This window comes from Ranitomeya imitator, chromosome 10 (genome assembly GCF_032444005.1).
Source record: "Ranitomeya imitator isolate aRanImi1 chromosome 10, aRanImi1.pri, whole genome shotgun sequence".
Lineage (NCBI taxonomy): Eukaryota > Metazoa > Chordata > Amphibia > Anura > Dendrobatidae > Ranitomeya > Ranitomeya imitator.
In genome coordinates, this window is record NC_091291.1 from 71,213,586 (window position 1) to 71,237,674 (window position 24,089).

The window sequence follows — 24,089 nt, forward strand, 5'->3', positions numbered from 1 at the left end:
ATCTCCTTCCTAAACCCAACATGATATGAGACCTGGTTTACATACAGTAAACCATGTCATATCACCATTTTTTTTGCATATTCTACACTACTAATGTTAGTAGTGTGTATATGCAAAATTTGGGCGTTCTAGCTATTATATTTAAGGGTTAAATGGCGGAAAAAATTGGCGTGGGCTCCCGCACAATTTTCTCCGCCAGAGTAGTAAAGCCAGTGACTGAGGGCAGATATTAATAGTCTGGAGAGGGTCCATGGTTATTGCCCCCCCCCGGCTAAAAACACCTGCCCCCAGCCACCCCAGAAAAGGCACATCTGGAAGATGCGCCTATTCTGGCACTTGGCCACTCTCTTCCCATTCCCGTGTAGCGGTGGGATATGGGGTAATGAAGGGTTAATGCCACCTTGCTATTGTAAGGTGACATTAAGCCAGATTAATAATGGAGAGGAGTCAATTATGACACCTATCCATTATTAATCCAATTGAATGAAAGGGTTTAAAAAAACACACACACATTATTAAAAAGTATTTTAATGAAATAAAAACAAAGGTTGTTGTAATATTTTATTTAACGCCCAATCCAATCATTGAAGACCCTCGATCTGTAAATAAAAAAACATAATAAACCAACAATATACTTACCTTCCGAGGATCTGTAAAGTCCAACGATGTAAATCCTTCTGAAGGGGTTAAAACATTTTGCAGCCAGGAGTTCTGCTAATGCAACACTACTCCTGCCTGCAAAACCCCAGGGAATGAAGGTAAAGTAGGTCAATGACCTATATTTAGCTTCATTTGCGGTGAGGCGCCCTCTGCTGGCTGTTCATAGATCGTGGGAGCTTTCCTTGAAAGCTCCCGGGCTTTCTATGAAATTCAGGAAGGTGAAAACAGGCTTCGTCTCAAAGAGGTTAAAGACAAAAATATACACTACTTCTCTTTTCTTTTCTTTTTTTTAAATCCGTGAACTGGCGTAAAAAATGACAGCAAATATCACAAGACAAAAAAGAACAGCGACTTAAAAAAAACCCCCAAAACCTGCAAATGATGAATGTGAACAGTAGTGTGATTGCCATTCAGGGATATGTTATTAGGGGTAATATGGTAATGGGGGTCTATTAGTGGTACTATGGTAAGAAGGCAGGCTGAGCTGGAGGCAGCTGAGCCCACACCTGCACAGAGGTCAGCCCTACAGTAAGCGGCTGCCCCTTCCCCTACCAGTGTGTCTGTATGGCTGCAGCCGGATCAGTGTGAGGAGCCATAGTGTAAGGTAACGGGCGCCCTGCAGCCATGTTCTCCATGGTGGCAGCTGATTAGCCCTCGCTGCTTTCTCCTCTCGGTCATGTGTGTTCCCTCATTGTTTGTGCTCTGCTGTCAGAGATGAAATATTAATAATGATGTCAGGTGGGAGATCTCTGGAGAATCCCGTTATACGTGGTAGGATCACCATGCCAGTGAGCGGAGCGGTCGGTGTGCCGTACGCCATCCCTAGAGCGGGCCATCTGCACTGGGCTGTGGTCACATACTGCATGAGATCCTGCCATTACAGTCAGTAATCTGCTGTTATTGGATCCCGCATAACGCCCGGTTCATATCGCACATCAATTCATAGACTGCTGACAAATCCCGCCATTACCATTAATAACGGTGTCCATATGGCGCCTGTGACCGTCACATATATACGCAGAAATGAACCCGACCAGCGCCGGTGTCTGTGGACGTCCTCATACGTGCACACGGTCAGTATCTGTAAGCCAAAGCCAGGAGTGGAACAATCAGAGGAAAAGTATAATAGAAACATCTGCACCACTTCTGTATTTATCACCCACTGCTGGTTTTCTGTTATAAATACTGAAGGTGTGAACAGTGACCTGAGGTCGGTTTGTGGGCAATTTATTCCCTTCAGGCAGAACTGGGCCCTATGACTAATCAAGTCCCCCATATATCCATAATAAGGAGGAAACAAGAGGAAAAACCAAAAATAACATTTTAAAAATAATTTATTAGTTATACAGTTATTGAAAACAAACAAGGGAATATCACAAGAAATTAAGGGTCATACAGAGACATGGGATAAATAAATGATTTGTACACATAGAAATATTATAAAACACCTAATACATTTTCCATATCCTACCAACAACACTAAATACAAAATGCTCCAATGCAAAAACCTTTGTTGTGGTAATGAGAGAGTTAAAAAGTGCCTAGTGCAAATAGGTGCTTTTATAAGGATTAATGTCCATATGCAAATTAAGGCCCCCTGAAGGATAACATTTTATGTAAGTAAACATGGTTTAACTTGCATATGGACATTAATCCTTATAAAAGCACCTATTTGCACTAGGCACTTTTTAACTCTCTCATTACCACAACAAAGGTTTTTGCATTGGAGCATTTTGTATTTAGTGTTGTTGGTAGGATATGGAAAATGTATTAGGTGTTTTATAATATTTCTATGTGTACAAATCATTTATTTATCCCTTGTCTCTGTATGACCCTTAATTTCTTGTGATATTCCCTTGTTTGTTTTTAATAACTGCATAATTATTAAATTATTTTTCAGATACGTTATTTTTGGTTGTTCCTCTTGTTTCCTCCTTATGGATATATGGGGGACTTGATTAGTCATATTTGTTTGGAGGTGGTATTTATTACTTTAGACGTTTGAAATGTACATGAACTGGGACCTAAGATTAACCCCTTCACCTCAGGTGATTATTACCGTATTTTTTTTCTTCCCTTCTTCCCAGAGCCATAAGGCTATGTGCACACATTGCGGATTAGCCTTAGGAATTTCTGGTGCAGATTCTGCCTCTCCTGGCAGAAAACACACCTGCGGATTTGTCGCGTTTTTTGTGCGTTTTTGCTGCGGTTTTCTTGCGGATTTTCTCCGTTTATTACCCCTACGGTTTTCTATAAGGCCAGTCTCACACGTCCAGAAAATTCCGGTACCGGAAAAACCGGTACCGGAATTATCCGTGTCCGTGAGCTCACGTAGGCCATCCGTGTGGCACACGTGCGGCAGCCGTGTGCCGCCCGTGTGCCCACTGGGTACCACATGGAGCGTGCAGGAGACAGCGCTAGAGATAAGCGCTGTCCCCTGCATCTGGTGCTGAAGTCGCCATTCATATCTTCTCTGCAGCAGCGTTTGCTGGAGAGACGATATGAAAAATCCTTTTTTTTTTTTTTTAAGTGTTTTAAAATAAAGATCCCTGTCCCCCCCCCCCCCCCCCCCCCCGCGTTACTAAAATACTCACTCGGCTCCCTCGAAGCGTCCTCTCCGTGCCGCACCTTCTCCTGTATGAGCGGTCAGGTGGTGCCGCCCATTAGTCATGAATATGCGGCTCCACCCCTATGGGAGGTGGAGCCACATATTCATGACTGTAATCGGCAGCACCACGTGACCGCGTTTTTGGTGCCTTTTTTGTGCGTTTTCCCAAATGCATAGAATAGCGGGAAAAACGCAGAAAATCCGCAAAATTAATGAACATGCTGCTTTTTTTACTGCGAAAAAAACGCATCATGTGCACATGATTTGAGACCTTTAGGTTATGTGTCCACGTTCAGGATTGCATCAGGATTTGGTCAGGATTTTATGCAGGTAAAATCCGGACCAAATCTGCACCTGAGGTCACTGGCAGGTCACCTGTGCTGTCCTTTCGTTGTTTCTGCAATGTAAGGACATGCTGCGTTCTTAAAAGACGCGCCGCATGTGTGTTTTCGTGGGTATGCCGCATGCGTCTTTTAATGCATAGTGGAGACGGGATTTCATGAAATCCCCTCCACTATGCTGTAACATCTGGACGCCGCGTTTTTGACGCTGCGGCTCAACGCAGCGTCAAAAATGCAGCGTTTCCTGAACGTGGAAACATACCCTTACTGGCCAGCCATGCTGTGGAGTAGTTGGAGGCATGTGATGGAGCATTGTCCTGCATGAAAATCATGTTTTTCTTCAACGATACCAACTTCTTCCTGTACCACTGCTTGAAGAAGTTGTCTTCCAGAAACTGGCAGTAGGTCTGGGAGTTGAGCTTCACTCTTTCTTCAACCCGAAAAATGTCCCACAAGTTCATCTTTGATGATATCAGCCCATACCAGTACCACACCTCCACCTTGCTGGCGTCTGAGTCGGAGTTGAGCTCTCTGCTCTTTACTGTTCCAGCCTCGGGCCCAACCATCTGGCCCATCAAGAGTCACTCTCATTTCATCAGTCCATAAAACCTTTGAAAAGTCAGTCTTAAGATATTTCTTGGCCCAGTCTTGACATTTTATCTTATGTTTCTTGTTCAAAGGTGGTCGTTTTTCAGCCTTCCTTACTTTGGTCATGTCCCTGAGTATCGCACACCTTGTGCTTTTTGTTACTCCATTAACGTTGCAGCTCTGAAATATGGCAAAACTGATGGCAAATGGCATCTTGGCAGCTTCACACTTGATTTTCCTCAATTCATGGGCAGTTATTTTGCGCCTTTTTTGCCCAACACGCTTCTTGCGACCCTGTTGGCTATTTGCCATGAAACACTTGATTGTTCAGTGATCACGCTTCAAAAGTTTGGCAATTTCAAGACTGCTGCATCCCTCTGCAAGACATCTCACAATTTTGGACTTTTCAGAGCCCGTCAAATCTCTCTTCTGACCCATTTTGCCAAAGGAAAGGAAGTTGCCTAATAATTAAGCACACCTGATATAGGGTTTTAATGTCATTAGACAACACCCCTCCTCACTACAGAGATGCACATCACCTGATTTACTTAATTGGTAGTTGGCTCTCAAGCCTGAACAGCTTGGAGTAGGACAACATGTATAAAAAGTATCATGTGATCAAAATACATCTTGCCTAATAATTCTGCAAACAGTGTATATATGCACAGCACATCTCAGGTCTCCCCCTTTGCGGCTGGATTCAGCGATGAGCCTGCATCTTTTCCATCACATGACAGCTGATTTGATCAGCTGTCATGTGCCCCTAACAGCTGGGGGTGGAGCTATGATCCACCTGCAGCTGTTAACACGTTATATGTTGCTTTCAATCTCTGACAGCACCATTTTAAAGGGAATCTATCACCAGAATTTGGCGGGACAGGTTTGTGGTAATATGGGCGGGGTTTTCGGGTGTTTGATTCACCCTTTCCTTACCCGCTGGCTGCATGCTGGCCGCAATATTGGGTTGAAGTTCATGCTGTGTCCTCCGTAGTACACGCATGCGCAAGACAAGATTGCCTTGTGCAGGCGTGTACTATGGAGGACAGAGAATGAACTTCAACCCAATATTGCAGCCAGCATGCAGCCAGCGGGTAAGGAAAGGGTGAATCAAACACCCGAAAACCCCGCCCATATGACCGCAAACCTGTCCTGCCAAATTCAGGTGACAGGTTCCCTTTAACATGAGTGCACCAGAAGCGTATTACAAGCCACGCTCATTGGCACTCATTGCATGATCGCGGTGCGTTGATGAGTTGGCATGACAACCCGGGATCTGCAGGATGACCCTGTCGTTGTCATAACCGATTTGCGATGAGTGCCACCCAGTGGGTGGTGTTCTTAGCAGATGATCATTTCTGCTACACAGAGCAATACTGCAGCCCTTCTCTGTGTAGCACAAGCGTTCAGAAGATCGCAGTTTCATGTCTCCCATGGAGACTATTGAAGCAAGTGAAAAATAAAAAATAAAAAGTTTTTAAAAATATTAACCCCATTCTGACCTTGCACGGGATAGTACATCCGAGGTCAGAACCTCCGCTTTGTGGCGGGCTCCAGCTGTGAGCCCGCATCAAGGCCGGGACATGTCAGCTGTTTTGAACAGCTGACATGTGCCCGCAATAGCGGCGGGTGAAATCGAGATTCACCCGCTGCTATTAACTAGTTAAATGCCGCTGTCAAACGCAGACAGTGGCATTTAACCGGTGCTTCCGGCTATCGAGCCGGAAATGAGCGCATCGCCGACCCCCGTCACATGATCGGGGGCCAGCGATGCTTCTGCATAGTAACCATAGAGGTCCTTAAGACCTCTATGGTTACTGATGCCGGTTTGCTGTGAGTGCCACCCTGTGGTCGGCGCTCATAGCAAGCCTGCAATTCAGCTACATAGCAGCGATCTGATGATCGCTGCTATATAGCAGAGCCGATCGAGTTGTGCCAGCTTCTAGCCTCCAATAGAGGCTATTGAAACATGGCAAATGTTAAAAAAAAAAATATATATATATATATATATATAAGTATAAATCACCCCCCATTTGCCTCATTCAAAATAAAACAATCAAAAAATCAAACCTACACATATTTGGTATCTCTGCGTTCAGAATCGCCCGATCTATCAATATAAAAAAAAAAAAAAAAAAAAAAAAGGATTAACCTGATTGCTAAACAGCGTAGTGAGAAAAAAATTTGAACTGCCAGAATTACGTTTTTTTGGTCGCCGCGACATTGCATTAAAATGCAATAACGGGCGATCAAAAGAACGTATCTGCACAAAAAGTGGTATCAATAAAAATGTCAGCTCGGAACACAAAAAAATAAGCCCTCAACAGACCCCAGATCACGAAAAATGGAGACGCTACGGGTATCGGAAAATGGCAACTTTTTTTTTTTTTACAAACTTTGGAATTTTTTTTTCACCACTTAGAAAAAAAAAGAACCTAGATATGTTAGGTGTCTATGAACTTGCAATGACCAGGAGAATCATAATGGCAGGTCAGTTTTAGCATTAGGTGAACATAATATATATATAAAGAAAAAAAAAAAAGAGCATGAACCGCACATCCCGAAATCATACGTTGATCTAAAGCCGCTAGGCAAAAATTGAAATACTGAACATGAGATTTTCAGTTTAACATTCTGATCAGACTGTATGAAGCCCACTGCCACTTCACGGCAAACCTCGTAGTGGGTCCTACCGCCCTAACGGAGCGGAGCCGTGCGGCAACCACCGCCACAGCGGCCATGCACCAGCAGGGCGGACGGCCTGTTGCCCCACAGCACCCATGCTGCGAGACTGAGCCCCCAAGACTCCAGACCGCGCCGCCCCACCAGCACAAAGCCACAGCAACAATGGCCGCCACACAGCACCAGCACCAAAATGAAAGGAGCATTGAAACTCGCCTTCCTCCAGCTCTTCAGTGAGAGCCAAAATGGGCTAGACCCCTTACTTTGCAGTCTCCTGCTAATTAAAATCACCTGTGCCAAGTGGGAGGAGTGCTGTCCGTTAGGGCGATAGGACCCACTACGAGGTTTGCCGTGAAGTGGCATTGGGCTTCATACAGTCTGATAATGTTAAACTGAAAACCTCATATTCAGTTACGGTATATTAATTTTTGCCTAGCGGCTTTAGATCAACGTATGATTTTGGGATGTGCGGTTCATGCTCTTTTTTTTTTTTTCTTTTTTTTTTTTCTTATATAAATGTGGGCTTGCACTTTTTCTATGCTATTTCACCCCACTTGGAATTTTTTTCCCATTTTCCAGTACACGACATCAAAAAATCAATGGTATAGTTCAAAAGTACGACTCGTCCCGCAAACAAATAAGCCATATTGACGGAAAAATAAATAAATTAGCAAACAGAGGTTCTCTTGTGAGCTGTAAACCACTGAAGCGTACTAAGGGGCTCTGCATTTTAAAGCTGTAGGGTTTCCTGTCCTCAGGGGGCAGATCCTCTTTCCACGGTGCTCTCTGTGGTTCTGGAAAATCGGATTTACCAGTAAGTACAATAGTCATTATTTTCCAATACAATTGTCTATACTTTTCTCAAGATGAACAGAGTATAACGAAAAGAAAACTAAAGCTGCAGCTTAGAAGAAGCCCTCCCATCTAGGTATATATCTCTTTTATTAAATGTGTGTGTAATGTAGTGTGAATGCATCATATACTCACCTAGTGCTGCTCTCTCCAGGATCCATCACCGGTCTTCTTCTCTTCTCAGTGACGTCACCACTCTGCAGACTCTCGGATCACACTGCACTTCGTGGCTTTTACAATGTTAGTGTTTGGAGCGTCAGAACAAGACTCCATAGAATTGTAAAAGAGACTTCCGGCTCACACACAGAGCATAGTGTGATCCGGCTAGCCGCAATTCTGGTGACGTCACTGAGAAGCAGAGAAGAACTGCGCTGGGCACCGGAGAATGCAGCAGTGGGGGAGTGTAGTAATATACTCGCACTACATTACATGCACGTATACACATTTAATGGAAGAAAAAAATATATATACCGTATATATTAAACAAAAAGGTAAACGGCACAAAAAGATGTAAAAAAGAGGACTTTAATGCCCTGTGGCGCGGCAACGTTTCTGATAACACAAATATATATATTGTGCTTCTTTCTGAACATGTTTTTCAGATTTGCTCACCTATAGCGTTATAATTTGGTTTGAGTACTAGTATGTCCCCTGGAGGTGCTACCGGTCCGGTAAGAAGGATGTATTACATGCATGAATACCAAATGCAGAAAACTATTGTACTTACCCAAGCATTAGTTCAGCATGTCCTCACGCCTGTCAGTATGTCTTATCTAATGAAGGAGAACCTCTTGTAACGCTGCTGCTGATCACCTGAGATATCACGCCTTTTATATTGTTTTACTGAGGAATATCCGCATGAAATGTTGTTTTGTGGATAAAGTTACTCATGCGTAGATACTGTACGTTATACATGGCTGTGCCTGGCCTACTGCCTGTGCTGGAGCGAGTCGGGGAAGGAAGGTCAGGTGGGGAACAAACATCCGTCAGAGAGTGGGGTCTGTGTGGAGAGGTTCAGAAGAAGGACGATAAAAACTGTGGGTGGCAGTTTTGACAATGACTTGGGACATCCCAGATCTGCATGGTAAGCGTCTCCTCATCGGGAAATGATCATATACATGAGGAAAATTCTTCTTTTTTTTGTTTTTTCAAACTTTAAGCTGCTCCCCAGTGTGAACAGGTGCAAGCTGCTATACTGCATTATATTCAAGCTAAAGCAGACAGCAGCCTGTGTAAGCACTAATATGTATGCAAACATTGAATATGTGAAGTCTGAGTTTCATTACTGCTATATGGAAAATACTTATAAAAATGAAGGTACTTGGCGCATAAATTGGCTAATTCATGTAAGCCCAATTATGCGCCAAGTACCTTCATTTTATAAGTATATTCTATGTACCACTAATGGAGTTCTTTTGTCATCTTAAGGCTGTGTGCACACGTTGCTGTTTTTTTCGTGGTTTTTTTTTGCGGTTTTTCCCCAATAAAAACGCTATAAAACCGCAAAAAAAAAAGCATACAATAAGCATCCCAAATGAATTCTGCATGTTTTGTGCACATGATGCGTTTTTTTCCGTGAAAAAAAACGCTTCGCGGTAAAAAACGCAGCATGTTCATTAATTTTGCATTTTTTTGCGGATTTCCCACTACAAAATGCATTGGGAAATGTCCGGAAAAAATCGCATCAAAAACGCGGCAAAAATGCATGCAGATTTTCTGCGAGAAATCCTGAACGTGTGCACATAGCCTAAAACTTGAAAGTTTCTATGCTTATTGTGACCGCCATACTTTTCATGTTTGTACAGGCATATTTCGATTAATGGGGCGTTCCTGTGTCTGACATTTATGGCATACAGACAGGATGCTCTGTGAATTTTGGAACTCCCATACAAAGGAATGGAGAAAGTTGCTCATGTGCACACTCTCTATGTCACCGGCATCTCAATATGTATGCAAGTCCTGTGTATTTGCTATAAATGTCTGAGACGAAGGTCTCTTTCAATGTTTAATTGCCCTGGTTATTAAATTTTGTGATCTCATCATGTAGCTGTTCAGCTGTTGCTGAATTGGAACCTTCATTGTGCATGTGGGAGTTGTAGTTTGCAACAGCTCGAGAGCTTTATTTTTGGAGTTCAATTCATTGCATAATTGATTATAAAGGCCTCAACTGTTTACTGAGGTCTGCTATCTGGGCAAACCAGCATAATAATAATGTGTAATGTCACTGGTGATCACTGTAGTACCTGTAACACTAAACAGTATATACAGAGCTCCTGTGTATAATGTGACGGTGATCCCTGGATTACCTGTACACTTTATACAGAGCTCCTGTGTATTATGTCATCGGTGATCCCTGTATTACCTGTACACTATATACAGAGCTCCTGTGTATGTCACCGGTGATCCATGTATTACCTGTACACTGACACTACATACAGAGCTCCTGTGTATAATGTCACTGGTGATCACTGTATTACTTGTACCCTATACACTATATACAGAACTCCTGTGGTAATATGTCATCTGGTTATAGTCTAGCAGTATTTCCTTTTATATGGTATTATTGGGTCATCATGTGGTGGTAATATTTGGTGCAGCCTTGGTGTGGCAGTATTTGTCCCTTGTATGTGGTGTTATTCGTCATTTAAAAAAGTGACACATTCCCTAATGGGAAAAAGAAATAAAAATATACCTAAAAACAGTATTGGATATTTTAAGAAATGTTTTATAGGTTAGAGTAGACTAGGGCCCGGCCAAAAGAGTCTACCTTGTCGTGATGGTGGCTTAAAAAATCTTTTGGCCAGAACAAAAGCTGCTGGCTATGTACAGGTCCTTCTCAAAAAATTAGCATATAGTGTTAAATTTCATTATTTACCATAATGTAATGATTACAATTAAACTTTCATATATTATAGATTCATTATCCACCAACTGAAATTTGTCACGTCTTTTATTGTTTTAATACTGATGATTTTGGCATACAACTCCTGATAACCCAAAAAACCTGTCTCAATAAATTAGCATATTTCACCCATCCAATCAAATAAAAGTGTTTTTTAATAACAAACAAAAAACCATCAAATAATAATGTTCAGTTATGCACTCAATACTTGGTCGGGAATCCTTTGGCAGAAATGACTGCTTCAATGCGGCGTGGCATGGAGGCAATCAGCCTGTGACACTGCTGAGATGTTATGGAGGCCCAGGATGCTTCAATAGCGGCCTTAAGCTCATCCAGAGTGTTGGGTCTTGCGTCTCTCAACTTTCTCTTCACAATATCCCACAGATTCTCTATGGGGTTCAGGTCAGGAGAGTTGGCAGGCCAATTGAGCACAGTAATACCATGGTCAGTAAACCATTTACCAGTGGTTTTGGCACTGTGAGCAGGTGCCAGGTCGTGCTGAAAAATGAAATCTTCATCTCCATAAAGCATTTCAGCCGATGGAAGCATGAAGTGCTCCAAAATCTCCTGATAGCTAGCTGCATTGACCCTGCCCTTGATGAAACACAGTGGACCAACACCAGCAGCTGACATGGCACCCCACACCATCACTGACTGTGGGTACTTGACACTGGACTTCAGGCATTTTGGCATTTCCTTCTCCCCAGTCTTCCTCCAGACTCTGGCACCTTGATTTCCGAATGACATGCAAAATTTGCTTTCATCAGAAAAAAGTACTTGGGACCACTTAGCAACAGTCCAGTGCTGCTTCTCTGTAGCTCAAAAGTGGCTTTACCTGGGGAATGCGGCACCTGTAGCCCATTTCCTGCACACGCCTGTGCACGGTGGCTCTGGATGTTTCCACACCAGACTCAGTCCACTGCTTCCTCAGGTTCCCCAAGGTCTGGAATCGGTCCTTCTCCACAATCTTCCTCAGGGTCCGGTCTCCTCTTCTCGTTGTACAGCGTTTTCTGCCACATTGTTTCCTTCCAACAGACTTACCATTGAGGTGCCTTGATACAGCACTCTGGGAACAGCCTATTTGTTGAGAAATTTCTTTCTGGGTCTTACCCTCTTGCTTGAGGGTGTCAATGATGGCCTTCTTGACATCTGTCAGGTCGCTAGTCTTACCCATGATGGGGGTTTTGAGTAATGAACCAGGCAGGGAGTTTATAAAAGCCTCAGGTATCTTTTGCATGTGTTTAGAGTTAATTAGTTGAGTCAGAAGATTAGGGTAATAGGTCGTTTAGAGAACCTTTTCTTGATATGCTAATTTATTGAGACAGGTTTTTTGGGTTATCAGGAGTTGTATGCCAAAATCATCAGTATTAAAACAATAAAAGACGTGACAAATTTCAGTTGGTGGATAATGAATCTATAATATATGAAAGTTTAATTGTAATCATTACATTATGGTAAATAATGAAATTTAACACTATATGCTAATTTTTTGAGAAGGACCTGTATGTGATTTGGTGTTGGATGGGATCTGTTAATATGTGATTAGTGAGGACGTGGGGCAGAAGATGGGTTTTTCCAAGAGTGGGTGGTGGGACTGTGGAAGGTTTGAGGGGTGGAGTCTTAGGGGAACCCAAAATTTGTGCCAGTATGTGGCCTTAAAATTCATTGTGGCAACCCTGTCCTCAGATTATAAGCAGCAACATAGGTACTCATCAGGCCATCATCCTCCTCACACCTGATCTGGGCAAACATTAGGGTGTCAACAGAGTGAAGCTGGTCATGCACTTTAGCTAGTTGTCAGCCATTCTATGTTGCTGCTGACGACTGTCTTCTGACTCCACCATACCCATGTTCTCTGATAGTCGCTCCCCGAATTATCTGGCAATGGCTTATCACCCCACCACACAAAAGGATCGGATAATTGAATACCAACTGCCTGATCCTTATGTAAAGTTACATAATCTGTTGGGAAACTGTAGGCCGCCATATATACACTGAGGGAGCAGGTTCAATGAGGGAACCGTGAGGAATGCGAACATGTACTCTGACATACTGAAGCAGAGCATGATTCGGTCCCTTCAGAAACTGTGCCGCAGGGCAGTATTCCAACATAACGACCCCAAACACATTTAAAAGACGACCGTGTTTATAATCTATAACTGTCATGTATAAAGCAGTCTGTCTCAGTGTATCTTACGTGATGTATACAGCGGAGTTTGTGTATTCTGTGGTGATGTATACAGCAGTTTATGTATCCTAAACCATGTATACAGCATACCCATTGTATCTTATGTGATCTATACAGCTGAGTTTGTGTATTCTATGTGATGTATACAGCAGTTTATGTATCCTACTAGATTGTGGCCCGATTCTAACGCATCGGGTATTCTAGAATATGCATGTCCCCGTAGTATATGGACTATGATGATTCCAGAATTCGCGGCAGACTGTCCCCGTCGCTGATTGGTCGAGGCAACCTTTATGGCATCATCGTCATCACCATGGCAACCATTATGACATCTACGTCGATACTGTGCCCGTCGCTGATTGGTCGAGGCGAATTCGCGGCAGACTGTGCCCGTCGCTGATTGGTCGAGGCAACCTTTATGACATCATCGTCATGGCAACCATTATGACATCTACGTCGATACTGTGCCCTGAATCAGAAACGTGGGATTTCTATGTCCTTTATGACATCATCGTCGCTGTGCCCGTTGCTGATTGGTCGAGGCCTGGTGGCCTCGACCAATTAGAGACGCGGGATGTCTACGTCCTTTATGACATCATCGTCGCTGTCCCCGTCGCTGATTGGTCGAGGCCTGGCGGCCTCGACCAATCAGAGACGCGGGATTTCCAGGACAGACAGACAGACAGACAGACGGGAAAACCCTTAGACAATTATATATATAGATGCGATGTATACTGCAGTCTGTGTGTTCTATGTGATGTACATACTGCAGTCGTGGCTGTGTAGCTTTTCATTACTTAGATTTGTACATTCTTTTTTATGTTGGTAATCACAAATTTGGGATCTGTTCAATGATTTTAAGAGCTTCTTTAAATAGGCTGCCGTATAATTAGGATTATGTGAGGATTTTTATTTTCTTGTGTGGTGGCGAATATCATGTAAATTACCGTACTCAAAAAATTTTTATTTGCACATCAGCTTTCGTTAGTTTGTATATTTAAAGTAAACCTATCATCAAATTTTTCATGTTGAATTGGACATGATGGAATAGGCGCTGCAAAGCGGAATAAAACAAATGAACATGCCCCACAATATCATTGACCAACAGTCTGCTCTCCTCCCTGCACGGTGATTGTGTGCTGGAGAACAGCAGACCTGAGTATGATTAACCACTTTCAGCTCTCCTCTCCAGCAATAACACCTCTAGTAGCTCTTCTCTCCTAAGGCTATGTGCACACGTTGCGGATCCGTTGCGGATTTTGCTGTTATGATCAGGTGACCTTGGAGGAGCATGAATAACTTTCACTAGAGTAGGTGATAATTATACTGACCGCAAACCCTGATCTTAACACCGCAACTAGAAGTAGCCGTGGGGTGTGCCTAACAAAACCTAGACACCTCGACACAGCCGGAGGACTAAATACCCCTATAGATGGAAATAGGAATTTCTACCTTGCCTCAGAGCAGAACCCCAAAGGATAGGCAGCCCCCCACAAATATTGACTGTGAGTAGTAGAGGAAAAGACACACACAGGCAGGAAACAGGATTTAGCAAATGAGGCACACACTAGCTAAATAGGAAAGGATAGGACAGGATACTAAGCGGTCAGTATTAAAAATCCTTCCAAAAATATCCACAGCAGAAAATACCAAAACTCCACCATCTAACTAAAGATGTGGAGCGTATATCTGCAACTCTAGAGAATCCAACAAGACTGAGAAAACACTGACACAGTCTAAGCTGGACAAGAGAAAAACAAATGAATAGCACAGAATATAAGCACACTGCATGTGTGCCACAGAAACAAAAACCAGACACTTATCTTTGCTGAATTGGCAGCTAAGCAGGAGAAGCCAGAAAGTGTTCCCACACTTCACAAGAAACATTGACAACTGGCAAGGACTAATGAATCCTGCACACCTAAATATCCCAGTCAGAACTGCAATCAGCAGATACACCTGGTCAGGACTGCGACTCAGAGACAACTGCATACCCACCTACAACCACTGGAGGGAACCCAAGAGCAGAATTGACAACAGGGTCCGCAGAAGCTTTCCATGCGTTTACAGTACAATGTAAACTTATGGAAAATGCAATCCGCAGTGCCCATGCTGCGGACAAAAACTCGCGGAAACGCTGCGGTTTACATTCCGCAGCATGTCAATTCTTTGTGTGGATTCCGCAGCGGTTTACACCTGCTCCATAATGGGAATCGGCAGGTGTAAAACCGCACAATATCCGCAGGAAATCCGCAGTGCCTTTTACCTGCGGATTTACGAATGCCACTGCGGGAAAATCCGCAGAGCTAAAAAATACGTGTGCACATACCCTAATGCTTCCAGCTCTGCTGTTATGAACAGGTAATACAGAATCACAATGGACATTGAAGTTCAGAGCACACAAGGTGACCTGACATTTACCAAAAACATAGGACGAGCTCTGAGACGTGGAAACTCTGCTGACCGCAATCCCTAATCCTATCACACCACACTAGAGGTAGCCGTGGATTGCGCCTAACGCTCCCTATGCAACTCGGCACAGCCTGAGAAACTAACTAGCCCTGAAGATAGAAAAATAAGCCTACCTTGCCTCAGAGAAATTCCCCAAAGGAAAAGGCAGCCCCCCACATATAATGACTGTGAGTAAAGATGAAATACAAACACAGAGATGAAATAGATTTCGCAAAGTGAGGCCCGACTTACTGAATAGACCGAGGATAGGAAAGACAGCTTTGCGGTCAACACAAAAACCTACAAACAACCACGCAGAGGGGCAGAAAGACCCTCCGCACCGACTAACGGTACGGAGGTGCTCCCTCTGCGTCTCAGAGCTTCCAGCAAGCAAGAAAAACCAATATAGCAAGCTGGACAGAAAATATAGCAAACAAAAATAACACAAGCAGAACTTAGCTTATGCAGGATAGAGAGGCCACAGGAACGATCCAGGAGGAAGCAAGACTAATACTAGAACATTGACTGGAGGCCAGGATCAAAGCACCAGGTGGAGTTAAATAGAGCAGCACCTAACGACTTAACCTCTCACCTGAGGAAGGAAACTCAGAAGCCGCAGTACAACTCTCATCCACCAAAGGAAACTTATAGACAGAACCAGCCGCAGTACCACTCACGACCACAGGAGGGAGCTTGGCCACAGAACTCACAACACTCTGCCAATCATAAGCAAGCAGGTACAAGGAGAAAAAAAGAACACCCCATTGTTATAGCTTACAACAGGCTCTGTGTGAGACATACTGACAGCATTCAGTGTTGGGGAGGGGCAGTACAGCAGAGTTGGCAGAAGAATAGCCCCCAGTGAAATCTCCCTGGTAAAGCCCTCTTAAACTTTAAAAATAAAAAACAACTGTTTAGATGCTCAATAGTTGGATTGCTAATATCTATACAACAATAAGGTGAAACAGAATTGTTTATTATTGGGGGTATAGAGGAATTGTCATAATTTTGGGTAATTGACAGCTGACAATTTTTGCACTTGATGCATTTTGTACAATGTGATTGGGGTTTAACTAAAAATATGATTTGTGAGGGGGCGTGGCCTGAAGGTGCAAGAGAGCAGTCGCACATCGCAAGAGCTCCTGCTCTGAGACTGCTTTCCAGAGAGATTTTTTTGGCCCCATCGAGCTCAAAGTCTCCTCTGACCGGCAAAGGAGGGCTGCGATCGCCCTGAGACCATCTGGAGGGCAGGGAGAACTCTCTACCCCAGCACAAGTCCAGCTTTTCCCCCCGGAGGGACGGGGAAGCGGCACAGACGCCGCCATCTTAGAAACCACACAGGCTGGGAACACGCGAGCTGCTGGGACGCCGGGAAGGTACACTCCACCCCCCTTCCCCGGCCACTATACCTTCTCCCTGACTCTTTGCTCCCTGCTGGGCTGACAGCCGCTGGCCGGCGCCTCCGCGCTCCGGTGCGCTCCGGATTCCTTTGAGTGGCGCGGACCTGCACACCACTGAGCTCCGGCCGCTGCCCCCTGCTGGTGCGGCCGGTCGGAAGAGAGGTTGCGCTCACTGGAGGGGGTGCTGAGTGGGTTGCCAGCTGCGGCGCTCTGTCCCTCGGCCGCTCCGGTGGATCGGTGTCTGTGGGGGTGAGACTCTGCCGGCGGTAGAGATCCTGGGGATTTCCCGCCACTCCCGGCGCCATCTTGTTGCCCCTGCAAGGGGCTGGAGTGCCTGTGTGTGTGCGCCGCTGGCAATCTGTGCCCACCTCTCCTTTGTGGCGCGGCGCTGCGTCCCTGCTGCTGTCCCATACTCACCAGCTTCTGGGTCTCACTGGAGGAGGCTTAAAGCAACGCTAACACCCTGTAAAAAGACACACATTTACATAGCCCCCTGTGGCACCTGCTTCCCCCCTGAGACCCATAATGGAATAATGGAATAACACAGTAACCCTTTGGCTGCCCAGAGCTAAAAACAGTTGCACTATAGACTTACGCACGCATCTCGGAGGGTGCTTGCTGATGGGGGGCCATGGCTAATGTGGTGATGGCTGCACCCCCATGCTCCCCTAAACACTTATCTGGGATATAATTGATAGCAGCAGACATCTATGGGCAGAAACAAAAAGATCTCTGAAAACCCCATAAGCCTACACAAGGAACCTCTTCCGGAGGATATGAAACGGTTTCTAAATCAGCCGACCCAAACAAGGAGCACGAGATCAACAATGTCGCAAGCCTCACATAAAAGCAACTCTTCTTCGGGAGAGTCTCAGGCTCCACATGTTTCTCCCAAAAAATCAACAGATATCAATAAGGGAGACAAAGACTTGCCTGAAGACATGAATATAGCTGATCTAAGCAAATATATTAAAGCTCTACCAACAAAAATGGACCTGGAAGGCTTTGCATGCAGGCTTGAGAACTCGTACAAAAAGGAGATACATAATCTACAGAAGGAGTTTACATCACGGATAGAGGATGTAGAAAAGACGCAGGAGGACATCTCACAGGAACTTCAGGCACATAGAGAAATTTTAATGGACCATACTATAAGAATGGAGGAAATGTCTTCTGGCCTTGAGGATCTGGAAAATCGCAACAGGCGTAACAATATTCGCATACGGGGCCTCCCAGAGTCCGTTAGTCCTCAGGACTTAGATCGCACAGTCCAAAAAATATTTCTAGACATCCTGGGTGATTGTGAAGACAGTACCATTGAATTTGATAGGATCCATAGATCTCTTGGTCCCAAACCCACCTCTGATTTACGCCCTAGAGACGTCATTTGTAGGGTGCATTACTTCAGAACCAAGGAATCCATCATGATGGCCTCTAGGAAAAAGGGACCTCTCCAATATGAAGGCCAACCAATTCTACTTCTATCAGACTTATCCAGGCGTACCTTGTTTTTGCGCAAAGCCCTAAAACCCCTGTTAGCAGTTCTTAAGGAAAGAGATATCCCTTATAGATGGGGGTTCCCATTTCAACTAACAGCATTCAAAAACGGGAAAAGCGCATACTTCCGCCGAATTGGAGACCTGGCCAACTTCCTAGGAACATTTGAACTGCCGTTAATAGATCTCCCAGAATGGCCTTCAACCCCAACACTTCCGGATGCTCCCCCAAGGTGGCTCAAGGTTCCTCAGTCCAAGAAAAGGCTCCCTAATGAGGTCCCCTCTGATCCTACATGAAGTCCTTCTCTCTTCTTTTTGTTTTCTACATTTTTCTTTTTACTTGTTTCAATAAGTTCCTGGCAATTATTGTGTTATGTCCAGATGTTCTGCTGCAGTTAGATAGGTTCTATGTTAGTATATTGTTAATAGGCCGATCCCCCTGGCCGGATAGGAGGACATACTGGCGGCCTGCCATGGGGTCTGGCTCAAGTTCTGAACTTTTAAATCTATGGTGTCCCGAATGTTATTAATGTTTTACTACTCTGTCAATAAGCGAGACATCTTGACCTTATTAGATATGCTATTAATATCACTATTATTCTGTTTTGCTTGAATATCATATGCATGTAGATTCTTGATCGTAGGACCTATCAAGTTCATGGGGAGGTGGGGGGTCGGTGTTCTCCTCGGCTTCCTTTTTCCATTTGAGGTGCACGGTTCGGGGGTGGGAGGGGAACTATCTCTTCCCTTCTGGTCGCCTCCGCCATACTGATGCGAAACCAGACTCGGTGCGTCAATCTCAACGCACCTTTTCCTATGTTCTTCACATATTTCTACCTTTTTCCTATCCTGTCTTTCTTCCCTCTTTCCCATTGTTTTTCCCCTACCACTCCTGGCTATCCCGTGTCCCGGCGGGTGGGGCGCACGATGTCGCGAGAAACTGTCAAAATTTTAGATTATGGATAAAATAAAACTCTGCTCCTTTAACGTAAAGGGGCTAAATATTCCAGAGAAAAGGAGGCGGATCCTGTTCGATAGTCATAAACAACGGGTCTCTGTGCTATTGCTCCAGGAGACTCACTTCAAAACTGGAGTGATGCCGCATTGTGTCACGAAAAATTATCCCAAATGGTATCACAGCTCTAACCCGTATTCCAAATCAAAAGGTGTTTCAATAGCTTTCCACAAATCCTTCATGCCTGAAATTCTAGATTCTTTAATTGACAAAAATGGCAGATATATCTTCCTACTCATCTCATGGGCAACGTATAAACTTGTAATAGCCAATGTTTATTTTCCAAACCAAGGGCAACAGACTTTTGGAGCTGAATGCAAGAGGCGTCTTGGGGAGTTTGCTGGCTCCTCTCCTGTGATACTTGGAGGCGACTTTAACATTCCAATGGACCCTGCGGTGGACGTCTCTTCAGGTAGGTCCTCCTATTCTTCATCTTCTATCAACAAAATTAGATCCCAATTACGCAGCCTGAGACTAGTAGATGTCTGGAGAGTTCTAAATCCTACAGTCAGGGATTATAGCTTCTTCTCGAAAATCCATAACACATATAGCAGAATAGATTACTTCTTTATTTCACATAGGTTACTGGACTTACAGATAGAGGCGGACGTGGGGTCGATACTGTGGTCGGATCATGCACCTATTTACTTATCTCTTTCACTTCATTCCGCCTTGGGATCGGGATTCTCCTGGCGTTTGAATGAAAATCTGCTCTTAGATCCACTATGTAAATCCGAGATTGAACAGACAATCGCGAATTTCGTGGCCGACCATGGTGGGGACACCACGTCTCCCACTATGAGATGGGAGGCTTTGAAATGTGTAGTGAGGGGCGTTCTCATTTCCCACGGCGCCCGGTTGAAAAAAGAGAGAGCGGCGGAAATAATTACCCTAACAGATCAAATCCACCAATTAGAAAATCAGCATAAACGAGATCTCGACGCCAGTACATTTACTCGGCTTACTTCAGTTAGGCAGAAATTATTGACTATCATAGATCAAAAGTCCAAGTGTCTCAGGGAGAGACTCAGAAGCCGCTTTTACCAACTCGGCAATAAAAGTGGTAAGCTTTTAGCCAGAGCCCTTAACAAACACTGCCCTAATACCTACATTCCCTTTATCAAAAACAAAGAAGGGAATAAAGTGTTCAACACTAAAGATATCCTTTCCAACTTTAGCAGATATTACGAATCTCTGTACAATATAACAGGACATTATAAAGATGCACCTCCACAATTTCTTCATAATAAAATTAAATCATACTTGCAGGAACACAAATTGCCCATATTGCCTGAAGGCGACCTAGCCGACCTCGAAAGGGAATTCTCTACAGAAGAGGTTTCCGAAACCATTAGTGCCCTAAAACAAGGAAAAAGCCCGGGCCCGGATGGGTTCTCAGCAGGCTTCTATAAATCATTTACTACACCACTGTGCCCACTGTTTCTGGAGGCCTGCAATTTTGTCTCTTCGGGAGGTTCTTTCCCTGCTCAATCACTCGCCGCCCACATTACAGTGCTTCCCAAACCTGGTAAAGATCTTTCTACATGTAATAATTATCGGCCGATTTCTTTGATAAACGTTGATATTAAAATATACGCTAAAATGTTAGCAAATAGATTATGCCCCCTCTTACCTAAACTAATAAACCAGGACCAGGTAGGCTTCGTTCCAGGGCGAGAGGCGAGAGACAACACAATCAGAACTATTTCTCTACTTGACAGAGCGGGCAGGGAGGGGGACCCCCTGTGTATCATGTCGATTGACGCTGAAAAAGCTTTTGACCGGGTTCACTGGGAATTTATCTTTCAAACCCTGGAAGAAATTGGCTTAAAAGAAAATATGATGCACAGAATTTCTGCTCTATATACCTCTCCTAGTGCCCAGGTCAAGGTCAACGGCAAACTTTCAGACGTGTTTCCGGTCAGGAATGGTACAAGGCAGGGGTGCCCACTCTCTCCCCTCTTATATATACTAACAATGGAGCATTTGGCTGTGGCATTGAGAAATAACCCCTCAATCAAAGGGATAAAATTGCGTTCCGAAGAACATAAGATAGCACTCTTTGCAGACGATATTCTGCTATACATCACGTCCCCATCCACGAGCTTACCAAACATTATCTCGGAACTGCACAAATTCGGCCTCCTAAGTAATTTTAAAATGAACTCCCACAAATCCGAAATCTTAAACATCTCATTACAACTTCCCTTGGTCGAACAACTAAAGACCACTTTTCCATTTAAATGGCGCTTTGACTCCATCACTTACTTAGGCGTTAAAATAACCAGCCAGATATCCAAATTGTTTGAGACCAATTTTACAACGGCCCTACAAAAGGTTAATCTAGATTTAGAAAAATGGCATAGGCTCCAGTTGTCTTGGCTAGGCAGGATCAACGCAGTAAAAATGGACCTCTTACCGCGCCTTTTATACCTTTTCCAAACAATACCTCTATACTTGCCAGCTTCCTTCTTTTCTCGCCTTAAACAAATAATCACCCGGTTCATATGGTCTCATAATCGGGCACGCATTTCCTACACGTTATTAAGCAGATCAAAACTGACAGGCGGTCTAGGCCTCCCAGATCTTGCGATCTATAGTTACGCTTCATTAGGAACATGTATACTAGACCTCTACCACAACATAAATAGTAAAAAATGGGTAAAGCTAGAGAATGATCTGAATGGCTGTGACTCTCAGATTATTCTCTGGTCCGGGGGTGGATCGGGAGCGGGCGCTTGTCTGCCCTTCCTTACACGAAACATATCGCTTCTCATTAAAAATAGAAACTCAGACCTCAAGATCACAACTCTCCCAGGACCTTTGATCCCAATCTACGACAACCCTGCCTTCCCTGCGGGGCTAAAAAGAGAGATGTATTTAAACAAGAGAAAAGATTCCAAACCCATTCTCCATGACTATCTAAAAGAGAACAGGATGAAATCCCTCCAGGAACTATTTCCAGAGGAGGAAGCACCCTTTGCTGATTGGTTTTTTTATGAACAACTCAAAAGTTTCATTTATGCAATCTCTAAACAAACCAATATTGGCAGACCGCTAACCCCCTTTGAGACGTTTTGCACTTCAACAAGCCCTCCAGATCATACTGTCTCGCTGCTATATAAAATCTTCCAAGAGGGAAGGGCTCCACTGCAGGGATCACCAGCATTCTTCTCGAAATGGGAAGGTGATCTGGGAAAGCCCTTACTGCCTGAGGATAGAGAAAAAATTCTTCTCTTCACGCTTAGATCGTCATTATACGCGGTGTCACAGGAGAGGAGCTACAAGATCTTGGCAAGATGGTATAGATGTCCCTCTATGGTACATGCCGTGTTCCCCACTACTCCTGACACTTGTTGGAGATGCTTAAAGGAGACTGGCTCTTATATGCACATTTGGTGGGATTGCCCTCCCATAAAAGCCTTATGGTTGGCTGTCTTTGAGCTTTATAACAAGATGTCTATCATTCAGATTCAACCTTCTCCATGCATAGCATTACTATCCCTATGTGATTTGTCGATTTCCCGATATAAAAAGAGCATCCTCAGACACTTCCTCACCGCGGTTAGGAACTTGATTCCACGCTTTTGGAAACAGGAAAAATTTCCCTCACGTGCGGAGTTTGTGGCGGAACTCAATGACATCTATAGGAGGGAGCAGTTAATAAATCAATCTCTAGGTAATGTAAATAAAACATATATCACATGGGCCCCCTGGATAGCTTTCAGGGAAACCCCTGACCTGGATCTCTGGATTTCTGAAGCCCGATGTAATACATGACTCGCTCTCGCTTATCATTAGATCATTCATCAGTTTACGTCCTGACAACTGGGACGGGATGATGGCCGCGCCTTTCCCCACCCTGCCCCGTTACCCTACCCAATTCTCTCCTCTTCTTCTACCCCTCTGTCTCTTCTCTACTCTAATCTCTTTGTTTGTTTTCCACCCCTTCTTTAGTTTGAATACGCATTGTGATTACTGAATAGTCATAATGAAAATAATATAGGTTATTATTCACTTCAATTGTTCTTCATTGTCAACATATTATAATATCAATCAGTAGTATTACTTTTTAGAATGTTAAGTGCAAGATATATGATGTTGCTGTAATGCATTTCTTGTCTAACGTGTAATTTTACCTGGTATTTTACTGATATACTAGAATGCATCGTTTACTTTTATTCTTCTTGCTTCACTCAATAAACATGATTTAAACAAAAATATGATTTGTTATATTGATTGCTCTTTTTTAGGACCAGTGAGTACACGGAGTGTGAACAGAAGCCGTAATACAATAATTACACGGAGGCCCACGTCATCCCATAGTCCCATTTTTCAGTCCTGATAATGTGGCTCTAACCTCCTCGGTCCTGTAAGAATCACACACTATCATCATTCAGTAGAGCACATAAGTAGCGCTTGTGCCCCGGTGTCCAATCACTACAACACTGCAGAACATGTGTGCTTTTCTCCGGTTCACGAAGAGACATCCGTGGGCGACCAATGTGACGATTTATGGCTCTCTCTTCGCGTCAGCTGATGCTGTACAACAAAGACTCTCTAAAGGGCCGAACGAGCAACTAGACTGGAAGCAGACTGCTAAAGTCGGCATTGTGGGCTTCTGCTTTCACGCCAATTTTAACTTCTTTTGGCTGCGATTTATAGAAAGGGCATTTCCAGGATCCGCTCCAAAGAACGTCCTAAGGAAAGTGGCTTGTGACCAGTTAATGGCGGCGCCCATAACCATCAGCGCTTTTTATACAGGTAATCTATATCCTTTATAACAATGTGACACTGAACAAAATGTAACATCTTATTAAATATACTGCAAGGAGACCTCTGTATCTAAACCATCAGTCTTATAACATGGCACTATCAAAATGCTACAGTGTTATTCTAAAGGATTGTT

At 44.0% G+C, this 24,089-nt stretch overlaps 1 protein-coding gene across 4 annotated transcripts in view; it reads left to right on the plus strand.

Moving 5' to 3' along the window:
* Window positions 1–1,140: 1,140 nt before the first annotated feature.
* The window catches only part of MPV17L (MPV17 mitochondrial inner membrane protein like), a 46,252-nt gene continuing 23,303 nt past the window's right edge, over window positions 1,141–24,089 (plus strand). Inside the window, exons 1-3 of one of the 4 annotated variants that reach the window (XM_069740786.1) lie at window positions 1,141–1,264; window positions 19,473–19,592; window positions 23,434–23,944. In XM_069740786.1, coding sequence (XP_069596887.1) covers window positions 23,638–23,944 — 307 coding nt within the window. In that variant the 5' untranslated portion in view covers window positions 1,141–1,264; window positions 19,473–19,592; window positions 23,434–23,637. The remainder of the gene's footprint in view (window positions 1,265–19,472; window positions 19,593–23,433; window positions 23,945–24,089) is intronic. The other 3 variants (XM_069740789.1, XM_069740787.1, XM_069740788.1) reach the window with 3 other exon arrangements.